The 18,722-nt window shown below is 45.7% G+C and overlaps 1 protein-coding gene across 1 annotated transcript in view; it reads left to right on the top strand.

Moving 5' to 3' along the window:
• The first annotated feature begins 2,866 nt into the window (after positions 1–2,866).
• Positions 2,867–18,722, top strand: part of LOC118640532 (aromatase) — a 41,711-nt gene continuing 25,855 nt past the window's right edge. Inside the window, exons 1-2 of the mRNA XM_036277434.1 lie at positions 2,867–3,049; positions 8,644–8,794. Coding sequence (XP_036133327.1) covers positions 2,905–3,049; positions 8,644–8,794 — 296 coding nt within the window. The 5' untranslated portion in view covers positions 2,867–2,904. The remainder of the gene's footprint in view (positions 3,050–8,643; positions 8,795–18,722) is intronic.

Genomic DNA, 18,722 nt, shown 5'->3' with positions numbered 1-18,722 from the left:
GACCTAGAGCAAGCTACTTCCTTATGCCTCAGTTTTGTCATCTGTAAAATGGGGGTCCTCATCCTCAGCTCAAACAACTGTTATGAGGATGAATGTCTTAATATTTGTACAGATCCTGACATACAGCAAAATGCTTTGTTAGCATTAAAACAAATTCTTAACCTGCTCTGGCTGGGTAACTCTGTTAGAGTGTTGTCCCAATAATGCCAAGGTTGAGGGTCTGAGCTTTAGTCAGGGCACATACACACATCAACCAATGAATGCATGAACAGTGGAACAACAAATCTCTCTCTCTCTAAAAAAATCAGTTAAAAAATTTATCTTGTTATGTCTTTAAATGGTACTTTTGGGGGTGTCTTAATAATATACTTTTTTTTTAATCCTCACCTGAGGATATTTTCCTATTTATCTTCAGAGAGAGTGGGAGGAAGAGGGAGGGAGAGAAAGGGAGAGAGAGATAAACATCAACGTGAGAGGGGCACATCGACTGGCTGCCTCCCACACAACCCCTTCTGGGTCTGGGAACAAACCACAACCGAGTCACGTACCCTTGACCGGAATCGAACTCTTTGGTCCGTGGGCCGACGGTCTAACTTCTGAGCCAAATCAGCCAGGGCTCAATAATATACTTTTAAGGGAGATGAGGAACCAAGTTTCTTAGCCCCACTAAACATTTAGACATAAATGTTTATGTCTAAACATTTCTCACTTCACACAGTAGTGCAGGACTGTAAAAATGACCATGTAAGCAGAAATTGCCAGAGCAATCTTAAAAATCAAGAGAAAAAACATGATTGCTCTGTGACCTTCCACATTTTTGTTGAAATATTCAAAATTCTTACTGTAGGTTTTAAGTGTATAGAAAAATAACAAATAGTAAAACTAGCAATATACTGTCATTTAAAACATTAGCAACACTGCAAGTCTTAAAGTGATTTCTTTGTTAAAAGAGAAAGAGAAAGAGAACTGTCTCAGGAGTATTTGAGCAGGTGTTGCCTTCTCTGTGTAGCTTAGGGCACCGAGGGCTCTTTCCCACACCTGGGCGAACTGTCACGCTCCTTTGTGAATCTGCAAAGGCTTCCAACATTTGCCCTTTGTGTTGCCAGTGTTGCGAGATGTCGGAGTTCCTTCAGTGTGAAGTTTTCTGCCAGCATCACTTCCTCTGTGCTGCCGTCCCCTTTTCCTCACAGTCCCTTTCTGCACGTATGGTTTTAATATGCGTTTCAGGTTTCGTCGAGATGAATAGGAACCTTTGGGTCCTGCTGTTCGAAACCCACAAGAGCTACTCAGAGTGACATAAAATTCCACTCTGGAAATTAAAAATGGAAAAACTCAACCTGTTCAAAGCAGCACCTACTCATTAACAAAGGAACCAGATAACAGAAACATTGCTGAATTCCAGTTTCAACTTTATATATACATATATATGTAACATATATGTATGTGTGTGTGTGTGTGTGTGTGTGTGTGTGTGTGTGTGTGTATAACTGCCCAATACATGTACAGGTATTTTCAGTGCCTTGAACTTAACTGTAATGACTATTTAAAAGGTGGAAAAATAGAACGAATCAAGCAATTGAACGCAGTTGCCAGAAACGGGTCTTTGGTTGTATGGTTACATCTCATGGATCCTGGGAGAGTTATAAGTACACAGTCTGTAAGAATATGAAGGAGTTCTGGCTTCCTTCCCCTGAAAGGGGCAGACGAGCAGATACAACATCTTACGCAGCATTTCAGGGAGTTCACGGAGCCCCTGAAATCTAATTAGAAGCCCTAGCTAAGAATCTAGAACTTTACTGCCAGATAAAACCTAGCCAAAATCTGTTTCGGAGCCATTACAAATGCCGGAAACTCCAGGCACTTCCCACGGAGAGGTAAACCTCGGGGTGGCCATCGCTCCGGGGGCTGCACTGACGGCTGCTCTTCCCTCACGTCCAAGTCTGTTCAACCTAGGTCTCTTCAACAAACCAGCGTCTCTGAAACTCCCTCTTGAGAGTATAGGTATTAGAAAACCTTGCTGTGAATACAGACTCAACAAATGGAACTGAAAACCCTCTTGCACAGGAGGTCAGCTGCCGTGGGGGCCAGGTTGCTGACGGGCACCTGGGCCTGTGGCTGGTGGCACGCTGCTCGGTTTGTCTTTCTTTCCTTCCTCCTTCCTCTTCCTGCTCTCTCTCCTCTCCCCTATTCTTCCTCTCCCACTCTGCTTTCCTACCACCTCTGACGTTGGCCCCCATGGCCCTGCTTAACCCAGCCTGTGATGCGAGAGATCCTCAGCCTCCCTCGTCTGGCGTGAGTCACAGTGGATGCAATGGGCACTCTAACAGGGCCTCTGAGAAGGCCCCACTGATGACCAAGAAACCCGTTCCTGCTGAGAAGCTTCTTCTTTGGGGAAAGCAATTTTGAGCAAGGAAGGGTGTTGGGATTGCTTTTTTTAAAAACAGAACTGATTTGGCTGCGAGGGAAAAAGATTGCCGACACGAAATCTGCTGATGAAGTCACAGGATGCCTCCGCCTCTGGAGTGAGCCTCATTGTCTTGTATTTTGGTAAGAAATCTGGCTCTCAATTAGGAATTCAGTCACTCTACCCACTCAAGGGCAAGACGATAAGGTTCTATCAGACTGAGCGTCTAAATGAACCTGACACTATCAAGGTCAGAAATGTTGCACGTCAAGCCAAAAGATCTCTCTTGGGCTTGCTTGTTTTGACTTGTACCCACGAGTCAAATCTGTCTTGTCTAAGTGTTCAATCACATTATAAAACAAAGTGCAGCTCTCTACAGTATAGCATCTTCTGAAGGAACAGGAGTCCTAGAGATATCTCTTGGGGGATTCTCTAATTTGCGGGCCCCTTTGATTTCCACAGGACTTTAACTTGCTTCCCCTGAGATCAAGGAACACACTATGGTTTTGGAAATGCTGAACCCAATGCATTATAACATCACCAGCATGGTGCCCGAAGCTGTGCCCGTGGCCACCATGCCAATCCTGCTGCTCACTGGCTTCCTTTTTCTGGTTTGGAATTATGAGGACACATCCTCAATCCCAGGTAAGTTGTCATACGTAAGTGGTTTTGTTTCTAAGGAGATTATTTACTTGGGCTTTGGTCCATGAGAGTAAAAATATTTTGAAAAAGACAGAGCAAACCTAGGGAGATGGCTGGAGTCCATAGCAATGTTAGCAAATGAAGACTCCGGTAGAAAATGTTATACCAATTATCTGCACATTTTAAATGAAAGTATTTTCAAAATATCTTAGGTAATTCCTTCTACTCTGTGCCTAGCTTTGGTAAGGTAGACTTGGCAGAAACCCTTCAAGGTATGTTTGAGACGAGGAGGAGCAAGGTAAAATTCCAGTGTTTTTTGTTTCTTTGTCGGATTCAAACCATTTCAATTTTGCTCTGAAGGTGAAAAAGTTCTCTGGAACGCCTTCTGTACGCCTGTCCCTCTCCTGCCCACCTTGCCTCCCCCCTGCCTCCCCCCTGCCTCCCCCTGCCTCCCCCCTGCTCTCCCCCTGCCTTCCTTGATCTCACTCTCCATTGTCTTCTCCTCTCAGGAGAGGGAGGGGGATGGATGAGACCTGGGCAGTGGGAGAGGGGACCATTACAATTCCCTTTGAACATCACACCCTGACAGAATCTTCCACAAGATCTGTGGGTCAGTCAGAAGTAGAGTATAATGTACTTACCCAAGTAAATTCAATGGAAACCCCACCACCATTCCATCACTGTCAGATGAATTCAGAATTAATCAGAAATATCAGACTAGTTCTTTAGCTTCCAGTGACAGTTCCTCATGGCAGGCGTCTGTCCTCGATCCCATTAGCGACACAGTGCGGCTGTATTTGCGGAGCGCGGTCACTGCCCACGTCCACGCACAGGGGCCTCAGCAGCGTGACTGGAGCCGGAGCGGGGGGCTGTGCGAAGCGCCCTGTGTCTGGGTTCCTTACGAATTCCCAGAGAACTGCCTGTCTGTCTAATTCAGCCTGGTATTTTAGGTTACTTTGATGCCTGATTTCACAGAATGTTTAGTTAATTTTGTTCTCTACTCCCTGATGGGGTCTGAGGGAAGATTCTTCCATGGTCTTTAACTTAAAATCCTTTCTCACTAAATATCTTCTTCCCCGGTGGGCTCCCAAGTCAGGCTCCACGAACAGCGGAGGTGAGGCGGGCACATTTAACTACCCCCCGAGATGTTCATGCTGCAGGTGGTGGGAGAACTCCCTCAGACCTTTGAGTGAGGAGGTCAGTCTAGGGGACAAGCTCTGGGTCAGGAGCCTCGGCGACAGCCCATCTGTCCTCCACTTCCGGGCCGGGGCTCTGTGCTGGCCTACACTGGTGGTCGCCTAGCACCGTGGCTCTCAGCCACATCGGAGGTGGGGCCCCCATGTGGATATTGTTTAAAATCTCCCCAAGTGATTTTTCATGAACAGCCAGGGCTGAGAGACATAGAGATGGGCCCAACACCTTCATTTGACAGAAGGGGAAACTGAGCCCCAGAGAGGTGATCTGCCTTGCCCAGCAAACCATTTTGACCAGTGTGAGAAACCATGAAGTTGAAACTGCTCATTTTACAGGCGAGAGGTTCAAGTACAGAGAATGGAATGGCCGGTCAGACCCCCAGCTGTGTGGAAAGTGAAACCGTGTGTGGTAGGGCAGCCAGCAGCCACGTGGGTGATCATTCTGCCAGCCAGGGAGCTTCTAGCTCCAGGCTTCCCCTCTGGTCAGAATCCTCTAGCCTGTGGGGAAGGGGAACATCCGGCCTGCAGCTTTCGTCCCACGAAATCCATACCAGCTGACACCACACGCCTCGCCAAATCAGCCTGACCAAATAGAGCAGGCTAATTGCTCAGCTGATCATTCTGTATGCCCACAAATGATGTTATAAATATACAAATGGCCCTTGGCAGAAAAACGGTCCCCCACCCCTGAGTGGCACAGACCGTGTGATCCCGCGGTTCCTGGTTAGCGAAGAAGTGAGAAATCGGCCATGTCGGGGTCATGCCTGCTGACCAAGTCTGAGCTCCCCTTCGGTCGGTTCCCTCAAATCGCTGGCTCTCTGGGTTCTCGATGTCACAGGTTTGGGGACGCTCATGGTTAGTGAAAGCTGAAGGGACTTAAGAAGGGGTGATGATTGGAAGCCCTTACACCCTTTTCTCCTGTGATCCTCGGGGCACGCTGGTGGGGTGGATGTCTTTCTGCCTGTTTGCAGGTAAAGAAACTGAAACAAAAAGATTGGGTAGATGTTGTATGGCTGGTAAGTGATGAAATTTGGACTCAAATCTAAGCTTCTTTGACCTGCATGTCCTGAGAGGCCCTCTGTGTCAGACTTGAGGAGGGGACCGAGATGATGCTCACAGGCAGACGACTTAGAGCCAGGGAGAGCGATGAGAGTCTGGGGAAGGCAAGGGGGCTTCAGGAGCTTCAGTTCTGGGAAATGCCCCGAGTTCACCAATCTCTGTGCAGGATGCAGTTCCTGGCACCTGGCAGCCTCCCTTCCCCTGAAGCACACAGCCACCCCCAAGCTTGCACCTGGGTCTCCTCCAAGCCTCTCTCTGCTCCGGCACCACATCCCCAGAGGAGGACACAGGGAAAGGACACAGCAACACATTCTCTTTTTTTCCCATTAAGAAAATATTTTACAGAAAAGTGCACAAATAAATGTCATCACGGTCCAGGTCAAAAATAAAAAAGGATGTTAGCAGAGTCCCGCGAACGTCTCTTGGGCCTTTTTGATCACACCCTCTGTCTCACCCCCAGAGGTAAGTGTGCTCTGTCAGGTGACAATCACTCCCTGCTTTTTTACAGTGTTACCACCTAATTTCTCATCCCCAAACAGTCTGGTTTAATACTGTCCAGTTTTAAACGGTTGAGCCATAGAATCCCATGTTACTTACTCTTCTATCTTGCTTCTTTTGCTCAGTGTTATACTTGTAAGACTCATCCCCGTGGTGGCCTGCAGCTGTAGTTCACATGGTGAGCAGTTACATGAACTGCCCCTGGTTTCATTACTGTTTCTACTGCTGAAAGGCATTTGGGGTGCCTTTGGTTCGGGACTATTGTGAATAGTGCTGCTGTGAGCATTCGTGTGTACGGGTTTCTCTAGGGTGTATACCTAGTGTGAAATGCATTTCACACAGGTTCTTGATTAGAGAGCAGGCAGGAGGTCCCAGCTGTTGGCTTCACACAGGCTGTCTCTGTACAAAATTGCTGTCAAGTATTTACTGCTCCTCTTAGGGTGAAATGGCCCCTGCAGCCGCACGCCTAGATAAGCACCCCCAGCTCTGAGAAGCAGACGGCAGCTTAGTCTGTGGCTGCAACCAGAATCTTCCCCTGACATCCTACTAAAGTTTGTCCCCTGGGAGAGCACACTGCTCTCCAGCTGGAAGGGGTAAGACATGCGTATGAATGAGAGGGTCAGATTGTGTTGGAACTGTTTGATTTTGCACTTTTTCCTTACATACGCTCCTCTCCTGCGGAACTCTGACAGGGACCTACTTCCACTTACCACACTATCTCTAGTTCCTAATTTGGAGCTAGTTTCTCTCTCTGGTCAGTTCTCGGTGTGTGTTGGATGAATTGAGCTGACATATGATTGATCACTAAGGAGCCAAACTCTGATTCTCTTCTGGTTAGGACACTCAGACTTTCCATCCAAGTGCATTGCGATCTCCCTTTCCAGAAGCTGCAGCTCTGCACTGTCATCTTTCACCTTTGAGAGGGGTTCCCACATACCACCACTTTTTACATGGCACCAAACTTTAGATAAAAAAGTGAAAAGTGCAGCCTTTGTTGTCTTTGTTTCTGAGATAATAAGTAAATGTTGAATAAATCTACTCCCAAATAGCCAGGTGTTTGACCTCATTTGGAATAAATGTGTGTGATACAATGATATGTTTCCAGTTTTATCAAAATGTAAATACAACCTAAAATACTCTAAAAAAGAATTACATGTAAAAGGTTATTCTTTATATTATACACATGTCTAATTACTTTTTAAAATTCATTCAGAAAAGATTTATTGATCATCTACAATGTTTCAAGCTGTAAGAATCCAGTAAAGTGTTTTGTTATTATGCATATTTCAATTGATAGCAGGTTGGTATATCTCTAGATATTTTAAGGAAATACATATTTACTCAAACCTGTTTATTTAAATCTTTTTAAGAACGTAATAAAATTATTTTATATAAAGTCAGTCATCTACTTATAATACAGTGTTATTAGGACAAAATATTAAGAACCCTCTGAAAATATTTTCCTTCTATAGATATGAACAAAGTCCTTTGTGTTAAAGGGGAAAAAGCTAACAGTCTTGTCCATATTTATACAACTATTGCATAGTTAAGAACCAAACCTCATTTGCTGAATTTGGAACTAAACATACCATTTAGATGATTCAAGAAAAAGCTTAGATTATCAGGATTATTACTATACAGCTACTGCCCATAAAGTGAAAGTACTACCTCACATAGTTGTGCATGTTTTGGCTTTATAACTATTTCACCGACAGAATGGACTTACGGGAGAAGGATTTAGGAAAGCTACTGCTTTACAAATAAACTCCTAAAATCATTCCAAAAAGTTTTTGTCTAACTTTTCACCACCACTGGTAAAGTCAAGCTACCAAATTTGTTCTCTGATATAAGCAACAGAAAATTCCATAGGTGTTCACTGAATTCATGTCTTCAAAATCCTGCCTTTGTTGGCCCTGGCCAGGTAGCTCAGTTGGTTGGAGCATAGTCTTGATACACCAAGGCTGCCAGTTTGAACCCTAGTCAGGGCATGTACAAGAATCAACCAATGAATGCATAAATAAGTGGAACAACAAATCTCTTTCTCACCTTTCCTTTCTCTCTAATGTCAACCAAACAATCAATTTAAGAGAAAGAATTCTCTCTTTGTTTACAGGGATGAGAGCGGCTGAGTAAAACCACATTATGGACTGAAACTCTGGTCTAAAAACTGATCAGACTCATTGCCTAATTCAGGTTTTAGCTTTATTTTGCCTAATAAGATTTAGCTTAAGATTCTTTTCTTAAACTGAGTGCTTTTTGAAGGGGAAAATAAAAAGGGATGTTCTTTGGACATTATCTTTGCAGATCATGTTTTTCTTAGCTAAAAAAAGTACACCAAAACTGCACCCTAATTCTAACCCATCCATTAGGACAACTGGGGGATTTAAACCAAAAGTTTTCAGACAAAAGTAGGCAGCCACACAGATCTGTCAGTTGGTCACTTTTCCTGGTCTCTATGCTTGTACCTAGACGGATTGCTTGACTTGCATTTGAAACTCATTAACACCATATAACATGGCAAGAAAATAGCAGACACGTGCCCTGGTTCCTTCCAAATGAAATGATTGAGGTCAAATGGAATTAGTATGGTGTGGACAATGAATTACTTTTTATTCATAGAGGGGTAAAGAGCTTCCAGTTCAGCTTTCAAATGTTTCTTTTAGCGCCGGGCTAGCTCAGTCGGTAGAGCATGAGATTCTTAAAATGTTTCTTTTTTAGTGACTCACAGATATAAATCAGAAGATGTGATAAAACACTTTGGTATGAAAGGACGAGGGCAGTAGTAACAGAGCAGTCGCTCTTTTCGGTGTTAGCGGAACGCTGACTGTGACCCGACGGTTTTCCTAGGTCCTGGCTACTGTATGGGGATTGGGCCCCTCGTCTCCCACTTCAGGTTCCTGTGGATGGGGATCGGCAGCGCCTGCAACTACTACAACAGGATGTACGGAGAGTTCATGCGAGTCTGGGTGTGCGGAGAGGAAACGCTCATCATCAGCAAGTAAGTCTGTTAATACTCAGAGGCCCATTTTGAACGCCAAAGCTGGAGTTTTTCCTAGTCAGAAACGAACAAACGTATTTTGCTATCTTGCTGTCTCTGTGCCTCAGGCTATGTTTTTTCCTACTTCAGTGAAAGTGAGGTATTCCTAAATCAAAACCTAACAATGGAGAGAAATGGAATAATAAAGAACTCGGGAAAGCTGGGAAAGTATTCAAAGTCTCTAATCGGTGAATGTGGACAATGTAGACAGTTTAGTTTTGACAAAACATACTTTAGAGAGAGGCATTATCTTTTCTGCGTTCCTAAGAGTTTGGTTTTATCTCTATAAGTGAGCATTTCAAATAAAACACACCTGAGACAAAAAGCTGACTGTACCCCTTTGCTAATGTATTTCTAATGCCAGGCTACTGGGCACCTCTAGAAGGGTAGACGGAAGAAAAAGAAGCCATACATATAATGCTTTCCTGTTTATGACTGCAGGCCAGTGTCCTGGCTGAGTGATCTTAAAGCAGAAACACTGTTGCCTATTAGAAGAAGTGATGCCCTCCCCACTGCTATGTCTCCTGGATAACTAGTGGACTGAATTCACTGCAGGGTTAACCACATATGCACTGATTGTATAGAACTAGCTTTGTGAAATACCAGTTTTCTTATTTAGCAATCATAGAAAAAGGAGAATTTCAGAGAGAGTATATTTGACTAGATTTTCAGCTATTCTTACTAGATTTTTAGCAAAGCTATCTGCCAACACTGTCTCATTAGTGAATTTTTATATTTATAATCCCTAATAGGGCTTTACCTAAACTAAGGCTGACCAGGGTGCTTTACTGATTTATTATAACTAGTTGTTTAGATACATAGACTATCACCCAGCAGAAGTAAAGTGAAGCATTTCTGGAAATTACATTGATTGTTTTTTAGGCCAAGATTACATTCATCGTTTCATAAAATACCATGGTATCCTCAAAGCCCAATTCTCTGACCCAAATACCTGAGGAGAAAAATGTGTTATCCTTCCAAATATTTTGAACTATCCCATAATGTTATCTTTGACCAATCTAACACCTCAATTTTTGTCTGGGTTTTTTCTGCTTCTTCCGTTTGGTGGTGCTGCACTTTTAAGGCAAACCACGCTCATGCAACTAAGTGTAAACAGCTTCAGGTAGAAATGTCATTTCATTAGGTTCATTGTGAAACCACTCTAGGTAATGGTTCTCAAAGCGTGGTCCCTCCACCAGCAGCATCAACATACCTGGGAACTTATTAGAAATGCATATTCCTGGGTCCCAGCCTGAGCCACTAAATCAGAACATCTGGGGGTGGGGCCCGCTGATGTGTTTTCACAAGCTCTCAGATGGTTCTGAGGCACACCCAGCTTTGAGAACCACGCTCTCATGGCTGGACCTTAATTACTCTTGGATCTCACTTCTCTTGGGCTGTTGAACTCTGGTCAGTCAAATGAAGTGAATTTGATATGTTCTCATTTTAAAAATCAATACTTGACTCATTTTGCAACTGACTGCAGTCTCAAAATGTCCTGGGACTGATGCCATTTGGGCTCGGGGATTGGGACGTTGGCTCTGGCTCTTCCATCCCCCCGCACAGAAGTTGCCTCCCAGTCCTCGAGTCAGCACCTGCCTTTCTTGTCACCTGTTTCCCCGGCAGACAGGTGAGCAACCCACAGGATATTTATCCAAAAGGTGATCTGCCTGCAGCTCCGGATGTGCGGCAGCGGTTCTCACCCAGGCTGCACGTTGAAGTCACTCAGAGAGCTTTTAAAACCCCCAGTGTCCAGGCATCAGCCGTGTTTAGAGCTCTCCAGGTGATTCCAACGTGCTGAGGAGCTTGAGAGAGGAGAAAAGGTGAGAAGCTTCCAGAGCAGGGGGCTATTCCCTGGGGTGAGGGCAAAGGGCCAGGCAGCGCTGGAGTGGCTTTGTCTTGCTGTTACCCTCAGGTCTAGCTCAGGGGTGGCGGTGTGAGACCAGAACTGGAGTGAAGAACGCACGCGGGAAAGAACCAGGGCCCCAGCATAGAGGCCACTCTTGGATTCTGGATGCTTAGACCACCGGATCAATTCCCTGGAAGCCCAAAGCCAGTTCCTGCAGGAGGACCCTCCCTACAGTGAGGGGTGGGTGGCATTGGACCACTCTGCTGTCTTAATTAGGAGAGTCACCTTAGCAACCTGACCAAGTCAGGCGCTGATTCACGCTGGAGATGTGGACACAACCCACTCTGCCCTTCCCCCAGCTCTCCCAGTTCTTTCATTGTCCTGTCCTCACAGGCTTTTCACTGGTTGGAGTCTTAGTGTTCTTTTTAATTGCCTCTGAGCCGTGCAATTTTGTTAAGGGCTGAGCCCCACCCCCGCAGGAATAGGACATGTTTGTCCCTATCCCCTTGCCTTGCCTGTTCTTCGGGTCCCTTCCAGAACTACCTGTACCTCTTGAAAAGACCCCATTGGACCTCAGAAAGCTTTTTATTTTTATATGAATAGTTTGCCAGATCTTTTTTCTTTTGAAAAGTTTGAGATCTGTAGTCATTAGAACTGTGCAGAGATTATGGCCCAACTTTTCTTTTTTCTTTCTTTTTTTTTTTATCCTCACCCGAGGAAATTTTTCCATTTTTTGTACAGATAGAGTGGGAGGGAGAGAGAGGAAGAGAGAGAGGAAGAGAGAGAGAGAGAGAAACATCGATGTGAAGGGACACATCGAGTGGCTGCCACCCACACGACCAACCAGGGCCGGGGACAAACTGCAACCGAGGTACGTGCCCTTAGCGGGAACCGAACCCGGGTCTCTCCGGACCGCAAGCCGACGCTCTAACCGCTGAGCCAAACTGGCCAGGGCTGGCCCAACTTTTCTAACCAGATTAGCCGCAAAGCAGTGAGAGCTGCAGAACTTTGTGGAGAGGGGGGCTGGGCAGGCAGGAGTGCTGCTGGGATGTGGCCTGAGCAGGCCCAGGCCCAGGGCCAGGTCCATTTCATCGTCTGGGGGTAAAGGATGTATAGTCTCCCAAGCAGGCTAAAGTAATGGTCTACAGATGCTGTGCATGACACTATATGCCATGTATTATTTTTTTTGTCATGAATACAAAAAAAAGAATTGTGGGTAACATCCATAAAGCAGAATTAGCAAATAACATGCTAATTAGGGTCATATTTGCATGCAAGTTAGCAATTGACATGCGAATTAGGGTTATAGTAGTACATGTTTTAATATGTATAACTTTATAGGAAATTTATTTATTTATTCTTTAAACATATTTATTGAGAATTTACTATATACTAAACACTGGATGATGCTAATTTATCATAGTCATTATTGGCTTTCCATTTATTCATTAAATACATATTTATTGAGAACTTACTATGCACACTGGGTATCATAAACAAATCAGCCCAAAATCCCTACTCTCACAGAGAAACATGTTGTTATATTATTAACATACCAACAATAAACAAGTAAAATGTGTAATATATCAGTAGGGGGACCAACCGTCTCGGTCTGCCTGGGGCTGTGGGGTTTCCCAGGATTTGGGACTTGTAATGCTAAAGCTGGGACAGTCCCAGGCAAACAATGATCAGGTAGATATGTGCTACATAGAAAATGAAAGTAGGGAAGGGGAACAGGGGGGGCCCGCTGCAGGGATGGGAGCAGGTGGTCAAGCAGGCTTCACTGAGAAGACAGCATTAAATAAAGACCTAAAGGGATGAGGGAGAAAGCCATGCAGAGACCTAGAGGGAAAACCTTCCAGACAGAAGGAACAGCAAATACAAAGGCACCGAGGCGGGAGCCCGTCTGAACATTTAAGGAACAACCAGGCTCCCCGTACGGCTGGCGGAGGAGCAGTGGGATGGGGCTGGGCCTTGCGGGCCATTGTAACAGCTGCTTCCACCTTGAGTGAGATGGAAAACCATGGAGGAGTTTAAGCACAAGAGTGACATAGCTGACTCATTCATGCTTCAGCAGAATCATTCTGGCTTTGCTATTAGGAGGAGAGGGCAAGGGGACAAGAGATGGGGACAAAGAGAGGAGTTACAAAAGGATGGTGGCTGGTCCAGGTGAGCGCAGTAGAGCGCTAAGACGATGAGGCAAAACTCTGGGTACATTTTGAAGGCAAAGACAATAGGTGGTAACGGACTGGCTACTGGGTATGAGAGTCAAGGGGATGCCACAGTTTTTGCCGGAACACCCGGAAGAATGAAGACACTGAGATACTGAGATTCTGATATAGGTGGAACCAGTTTGGGATGAGGAGAATCAGAACTGGTTCCATTGCAGACATCTTGACTTGACATGTCTAGTAGACCTCTAAGTGGCATGTTGAGAAGCAAGGCCTGAGCCTTCACACTGTCAACAAACTTCACTGTCACCAGTCTAACGCCAACAGGAATTCCCAGGGGAGGCCAACTTATATAAAGTGCCCACCCTGGCCCCCTGATTGATCCATTTTATGCAAATGAGAAATCCAAATTTGCATTGTTTGAGTAGTCCAAACAGCACTGTCCCGTTTTTGTTAGAATAGCACATCCTGATTGGCCGTTACAGAGCTGCTTTCATTGGTTGGTAAAGATGCAACTGAGGATATAAAGACCTAAAGGAAGTCAGGGAGAAAGCCCTGCAGTGCTGACTGGGCGGGGCAGGTCGCAGTCATTAGTCAAAATATGATTCCAGTAATTCCTTTATCAGGTTCTGCTCAGTGAGCAGGAACACAGGGCAGGGAACTTGGCAGCTCAGTCTGTGGCTTTTCCCTAATAATGCAGGGTGCGTGTACACAATGGCTGCTAGAATCTAATTATGAAATTGGGCACAGTTAACCACAGGAAGTCCTTCGTGGAAGATATATTCCTTTTTGAGGTCCATAAGACCCTCCACCATAGTCAGAAACTAGCAAAGGAGGCTAGACAGAGAAAGGAAAACCAGAAGAGTATGGTGGCCTGCAAGCCAGGGGACACACGCCTCAGGGCAGAGGGGCTTGTACCAAGGCCACATGGACACGGAGACCCGAGTGCTGCCTTTAGCCTCAGGAAGGTCACCAGTAACCTTGACAAAAGCATGGTGGAAGCAAAGTCTGACTGGAGTAGAGAATGGGGGGTAGGAAGAATTGGAGGCAGCAGCTGTAAATAACTTATTCAACCAGTTTGCCATACAAGTGAATTTCATCCACAGTAACATGAGGGAAGGTTGAATGTATGGGCACAGATCCTGGTGGCTGGAGCTTGCAGAGATTCTAGTTGCTTCCGTTCTCTCAGTAAAATTGGAAATAAAGTCTTTAGCTGAGACAGAGGGGGAAGGAAGTGGAACACCTGAAGAGTGAGGAGGCCGGATAGAATAGTCGTCTAGAAAACTGAGGGAGTGAATGGACCAGGGAAACGGAGTCGATTGCCAGCTGCACTAACCTGCCCGCTGGTGTGTGTGTGTGTGAGGGGGGGGGGAGCGGGGGTTCAGTCACGGTTCCCAGGGCCATTCAGCTGCCAGGGGCAAGCACAGAGTAGGCAAAGAATTGGAGTTAGCCAGAGTTGAGGTCTTACCAGACAACTATCACAAAGTGAGGAGAGAGTCAAGGGAGTTGAGGATGCATGAAAGAGAGTGATTTTAATGATGGACAATAAATTATTTTTTCAAACTTTCTACTGAGAAAATGTTCACATGAACAGGAAAGTTAAAAGAGCAGCCCTCCCATTTTTCCCCCCATGACATTGATCTTTTGAAGAGACCAGGTCTGAATTTCTCACATTGTTTCATTACCGGGCTATTTCACATAGTTCTCGATTTCCTGTATTTCTTATAAACTGGAAATTATGTCTGAAGTCTTCATTAGATTCAGGTTAAGCATTTTTGTGATACTATTTCCCTGGCAGTACAGGCACTTCATACCACTTCACGTCGAGAGACAAGGAAAGGTTGTCTCACTATTAATGCTACTAAATTTGATCACTTGGTTAAGGTGGTTACAGTCAGCTCTCTCTTGCAATGACCCAGTATTTAAGCTGGGTCAGTGAGGACATTAGAAGGGCCAAGGAGCCCTGGCCGGTTTGGCTCAGCAGTTAGAGCGTCGGCCTGCGGTCCAGAGAGACCCGGGTTCGGTTCCCGCTAAGGGCACGTACCTCGGTTGCAGTTTGTCCACGGCCCTGGTTGGTCGTGCAGGTGGCAGCCACTCGATGTGTCCCTTCCATGTCGATGTTTCTCTCTCTCTCTCTCTCTCTTCCTCTCTCTCCCTCCCACTCTATCTGAACAAAAAAAAATGGAAAAATGTCCTCGGGTGAGGATTAAAAAAAGAAGAAGAAGAAGGGCCAAGGACAGTAGAAAGGCGATAGGATTGATGGAGCATAAACCTCAGGAGCAGAATAGGTGTAGACAAGGCAAGTATTTCTAAATGTTGGGGACCAATTATTCCATTAATTGTCTCCTCCATATTTCTAGTGTTCGGTGCTCTTGAACCTGTCCTCGCACGTGTGAGTCCTTTACACTCAGAACAGGTGGTGGCTTCCTCCTTATCACTTAAAAACTTACCTCCCGGCTCCTTTCCATTTCTAATAGACAACAGATTTGCTATCTTTGGAGATACCTTGACTTCAGTTATGTTATAAAAGAACAATGACTCCAGTTACCATACAACTGACACTACCCATTCTCCCTTCTCAGCTTGGAGACCCCCTCAGTCTCTCCTCCCGAAGAGAAATCCTCTGTCTCCCAACATGTCGGTATAGCGTCTCCAGCTGGTGGTCCAGTGTGCGCGCAAGGCGGGCCAAGGTTGCTCTGTGCTCCTGAGTGCCAGGACCGCTCTGGGCCTGGGAGCCCCGTTCTTCACCAGCCTTCTCTCATTCACTTTCCCACCTTACTCTGGTCAGACAAAGCCAGCCTGCTTTTGATGAAAGACCTGGTTGGAATTGCTTGTCCACGGGTCCTTCGCACCTGGCTTGCTATGTGCATCACTTCCGGCCTCACAGCTTTGGCCTTGCCGAGGCTGAGCCCCTGACTCCGAGTAACTGGGATCTTGGTGCCCCTAAAGGACATGTTGGTTTGAAAAGTCGGGTCTTCATTAACTACCATCTCACTGGGTTTAAGTTTGGGGCTTCTTGTTCTCTTTTTCAAATTGAATAGCAATTCCTCAAACTAAATGGACAGCCAGTGTGGTTAATGAAGTAGTCAAAAGCTCCAGGGGTCAGAACAGAAAAAATAGTGTTTTACTTATCTGCTAAGCACTAAAAATTTTCAGATACCAATTTGTGAATAAAGGGTATACAGAGTGCTTACGTTCTGCTTTAATTATAGAATGAGGTAGGACAAGGTTAGAAAAGCTAGAGTTCTGAAATCTATTAAAGCCTTCTTTATAGCATGATTTTTCTCTACAGGACAAAATTTTAGCTGTTTGTTAGTCATATTAATTCTCTGGAATATAAATAGAAGCATCTGGATTTTCGTTTTTGTTTTTGTTTTTAGGAAGAGGGAAACTTGTCCAAAGCTTGGGATAATTTGATGAATATTATCTGGAATAAAATCAAGAGAACATTTTACTTAATAGAGTGTTTGGATGTGAACCTAAGGTTTTTTTGTAAATAATTTATTCATATTGAATAATTCTGCTTCAATTTCTTGGCACTGCCATTATTTCTGGGGCTTTCTTTTATTTTTTATTATTTTTGAAAATGTTTTCATCGCCCACCCGGTGTGCCTCAGTGGTTGAGTGTCCACTCATGCACCAAGATGTCGCTAGTTCGATTCCCAGTCAGGGCACAGGCCCAGGTTGTGGGTCTGATCCCCAGTGCGGGGCATGCAGGAGGTGGCCAATCGATGTTCTCTGTCATTGATATTTGTCTCTCCCTCTCCCTTCCTCTTTCTCTAAAAGCAATAAAGAAAAAAATTTTTTTAAATATATGTTTTTATTGATTATTTTAGAGAGAGAGGAAGGAGAAAGAGAGAGAAACATCAATGTGAAAGAGACACATCGACCAGCTGCCTCCTGCACAACTCCCACTGGGGACCAAGCCCACAACCTGGCCATGTGCCCTGACCTGGACACGAACCAGGACTTCTCATCCACTGAGCCACACCGGCCGGGCTCAGGGGCTTTCTTCTAAAGTTAAAATAGGACTGTGAAACCCATCACAAACGTGAGGGTTTGAGTAACACTTGGCCCGCAGTCTAATCCGTTCAGCCAGCACAGAGCTCTTGGCCCAATGTCTTCTATGAGAATGTGGTTTTCACGGGCATTAACGAAACAACCTCATCAAGGCAAACTCATCCTTTTAGGAGCCAAGTGTCAACTCTGAAGGGGAGGGACAAGTGTTGAGTGTAAGAACTGGGCCGAACAGGAACCAGTAGCTGGTACCATAGCAGCCACACCCACCTCTGAGGGTCATGTGTCCAGAAAACCCACAGTGAGAGACTCTGCAGTTGAGAAACAAAATGTCAGCAGAGAAGTGAAGAGGAAGAACCAAAGTTGCAGCGAACACATGAAAACTTGAATACATATTAAATTCACCAAAAATAATAATAATAACAACAGTGTCTAACATGAAGACAACACCGATGATATTTTATGCCCCCTGCATGTGCGCGACCGGGCACCGTGCCATCACTTTGCGTCTCCATCCCTTGCACACCAGAACATAGCCAGGCTTCCCTCTCTTGTATTAGCAAAAAGATGTTTATAAATACATGTTGCTTTCTTTCCATAAAGTGCATGTTTTGCGCCTATTCCTCTGCTCAAATGTGCTGTCCCTTCCCACCTTTACGATCTCTGTCTCTGAACTCCATTCGGTCTCAGGAACATGGGGTAATTTATAATCTTCAGGTTGAAAAAGCCCCGGGGGGATCCATTTTTTTAAATCCTCATCCAAGGATATGTTTTTATTGATTTTTTTTTTTAAGAGAGAGAGTAAAAGAGAAGGAGGAAGGGGGAGAGAGAGAGAGAGAGAGAGGAACATCAATGTAAGAAACATCAGTCGATTGCTTCCCATATGTGCCCTGACTGGGGATCAAACCCACAACCTGGGTATGCGTCCTGGCCAGGGATCAAACCCGAGACCGTTTGGTGTATGGGACAATGCTCCAACCACTGAGCCACAGAGGCCAGGGCGGGGGATCCATTGTAACTTACCTAGCAGACCTGTGCAGTTCTGTTCCCAAGCCCCAAAGTCCAGACTGGACCGCTGCAGCTGTGCCTGTGGCAGACCCCCACAGCACACCCATGGCGACTCTTGCACGTGGCCGCCGGCCCGTGCACACGGAGTGCCGGCTCCGGGCGGCTGGCCTGCCTCGGCCCTCCTCACGTCGCCCATCGTCGCACTGCACAAAACCGCTCCTCTCTCAGCTAACCACGCTGCCCCCTTTTAAATGCTCACGCCCCACTCCCTTTTTCTCATATCTCCAAGAAAAACGGCTCTCAGTTGGAATACATTCATGTGGAAATTTTTTGAAGCTGCAGAAATAGGCAGGGAGAGAAGTAAATCTGCCGATGCTGACATTTTGTTGGGAATGTGCATTTGGCCATGTTGTCCACTTATAAAGACTGCGACGTAGGCCTAACGAGCCTGTTGTCATGCCTCTCAGAGGAGCCTGAGCAATAGACTTGGAACATGCTTTGTTAGCATCGGAGGCCGGGGGTGATGGACGAGACCTGGTTTGTGCCCGAGCACTGACTCTGGTCCTCTGTGTACTCTGTGTCCCTGTTGTCCACTCAGCAGCACAGGGCTGGCCGAGGGCCCCTACCTCAAGGTGTCGTGCTCCAAATTTATTTAGAATAAGGTTTGGCCTTGGAGGGAGGTGGCAGAGCTGTGACCTCTCTTTCCTCACTGACTTGACCATCGCCATGCAGCCCTGTGAGTGAGAATGTTGGGGTCAGGCTACCTACACCCCTTTCTGCCCTCTTTTGTCTGCCTTGGACCCTCACTGCACTGACTTTCTGCCAGGTCCTTTATATAACCTCA

This window comes from Molossus molossus, unplaced genomic scaffold (assembly GCF_014108415.1).
Source record: "Molossus molossus isolate mMolMol1 unplaced genomic scaffold, mMolMol1.p scaffold_m16_p_1, whole genome shotgun sequence".
Classification (NCBI taxonomy): domain Eukaryota; kingdom Metazoa; phylum Chordata; class Mammalia; order Chiroptera; family Molossidae; genus Molossus; species Molossus molossus.
Note: the sequence above shows the minus strand (reverse complement) of the source record. Positions and strands in the feature narration are given on the sequence as shown.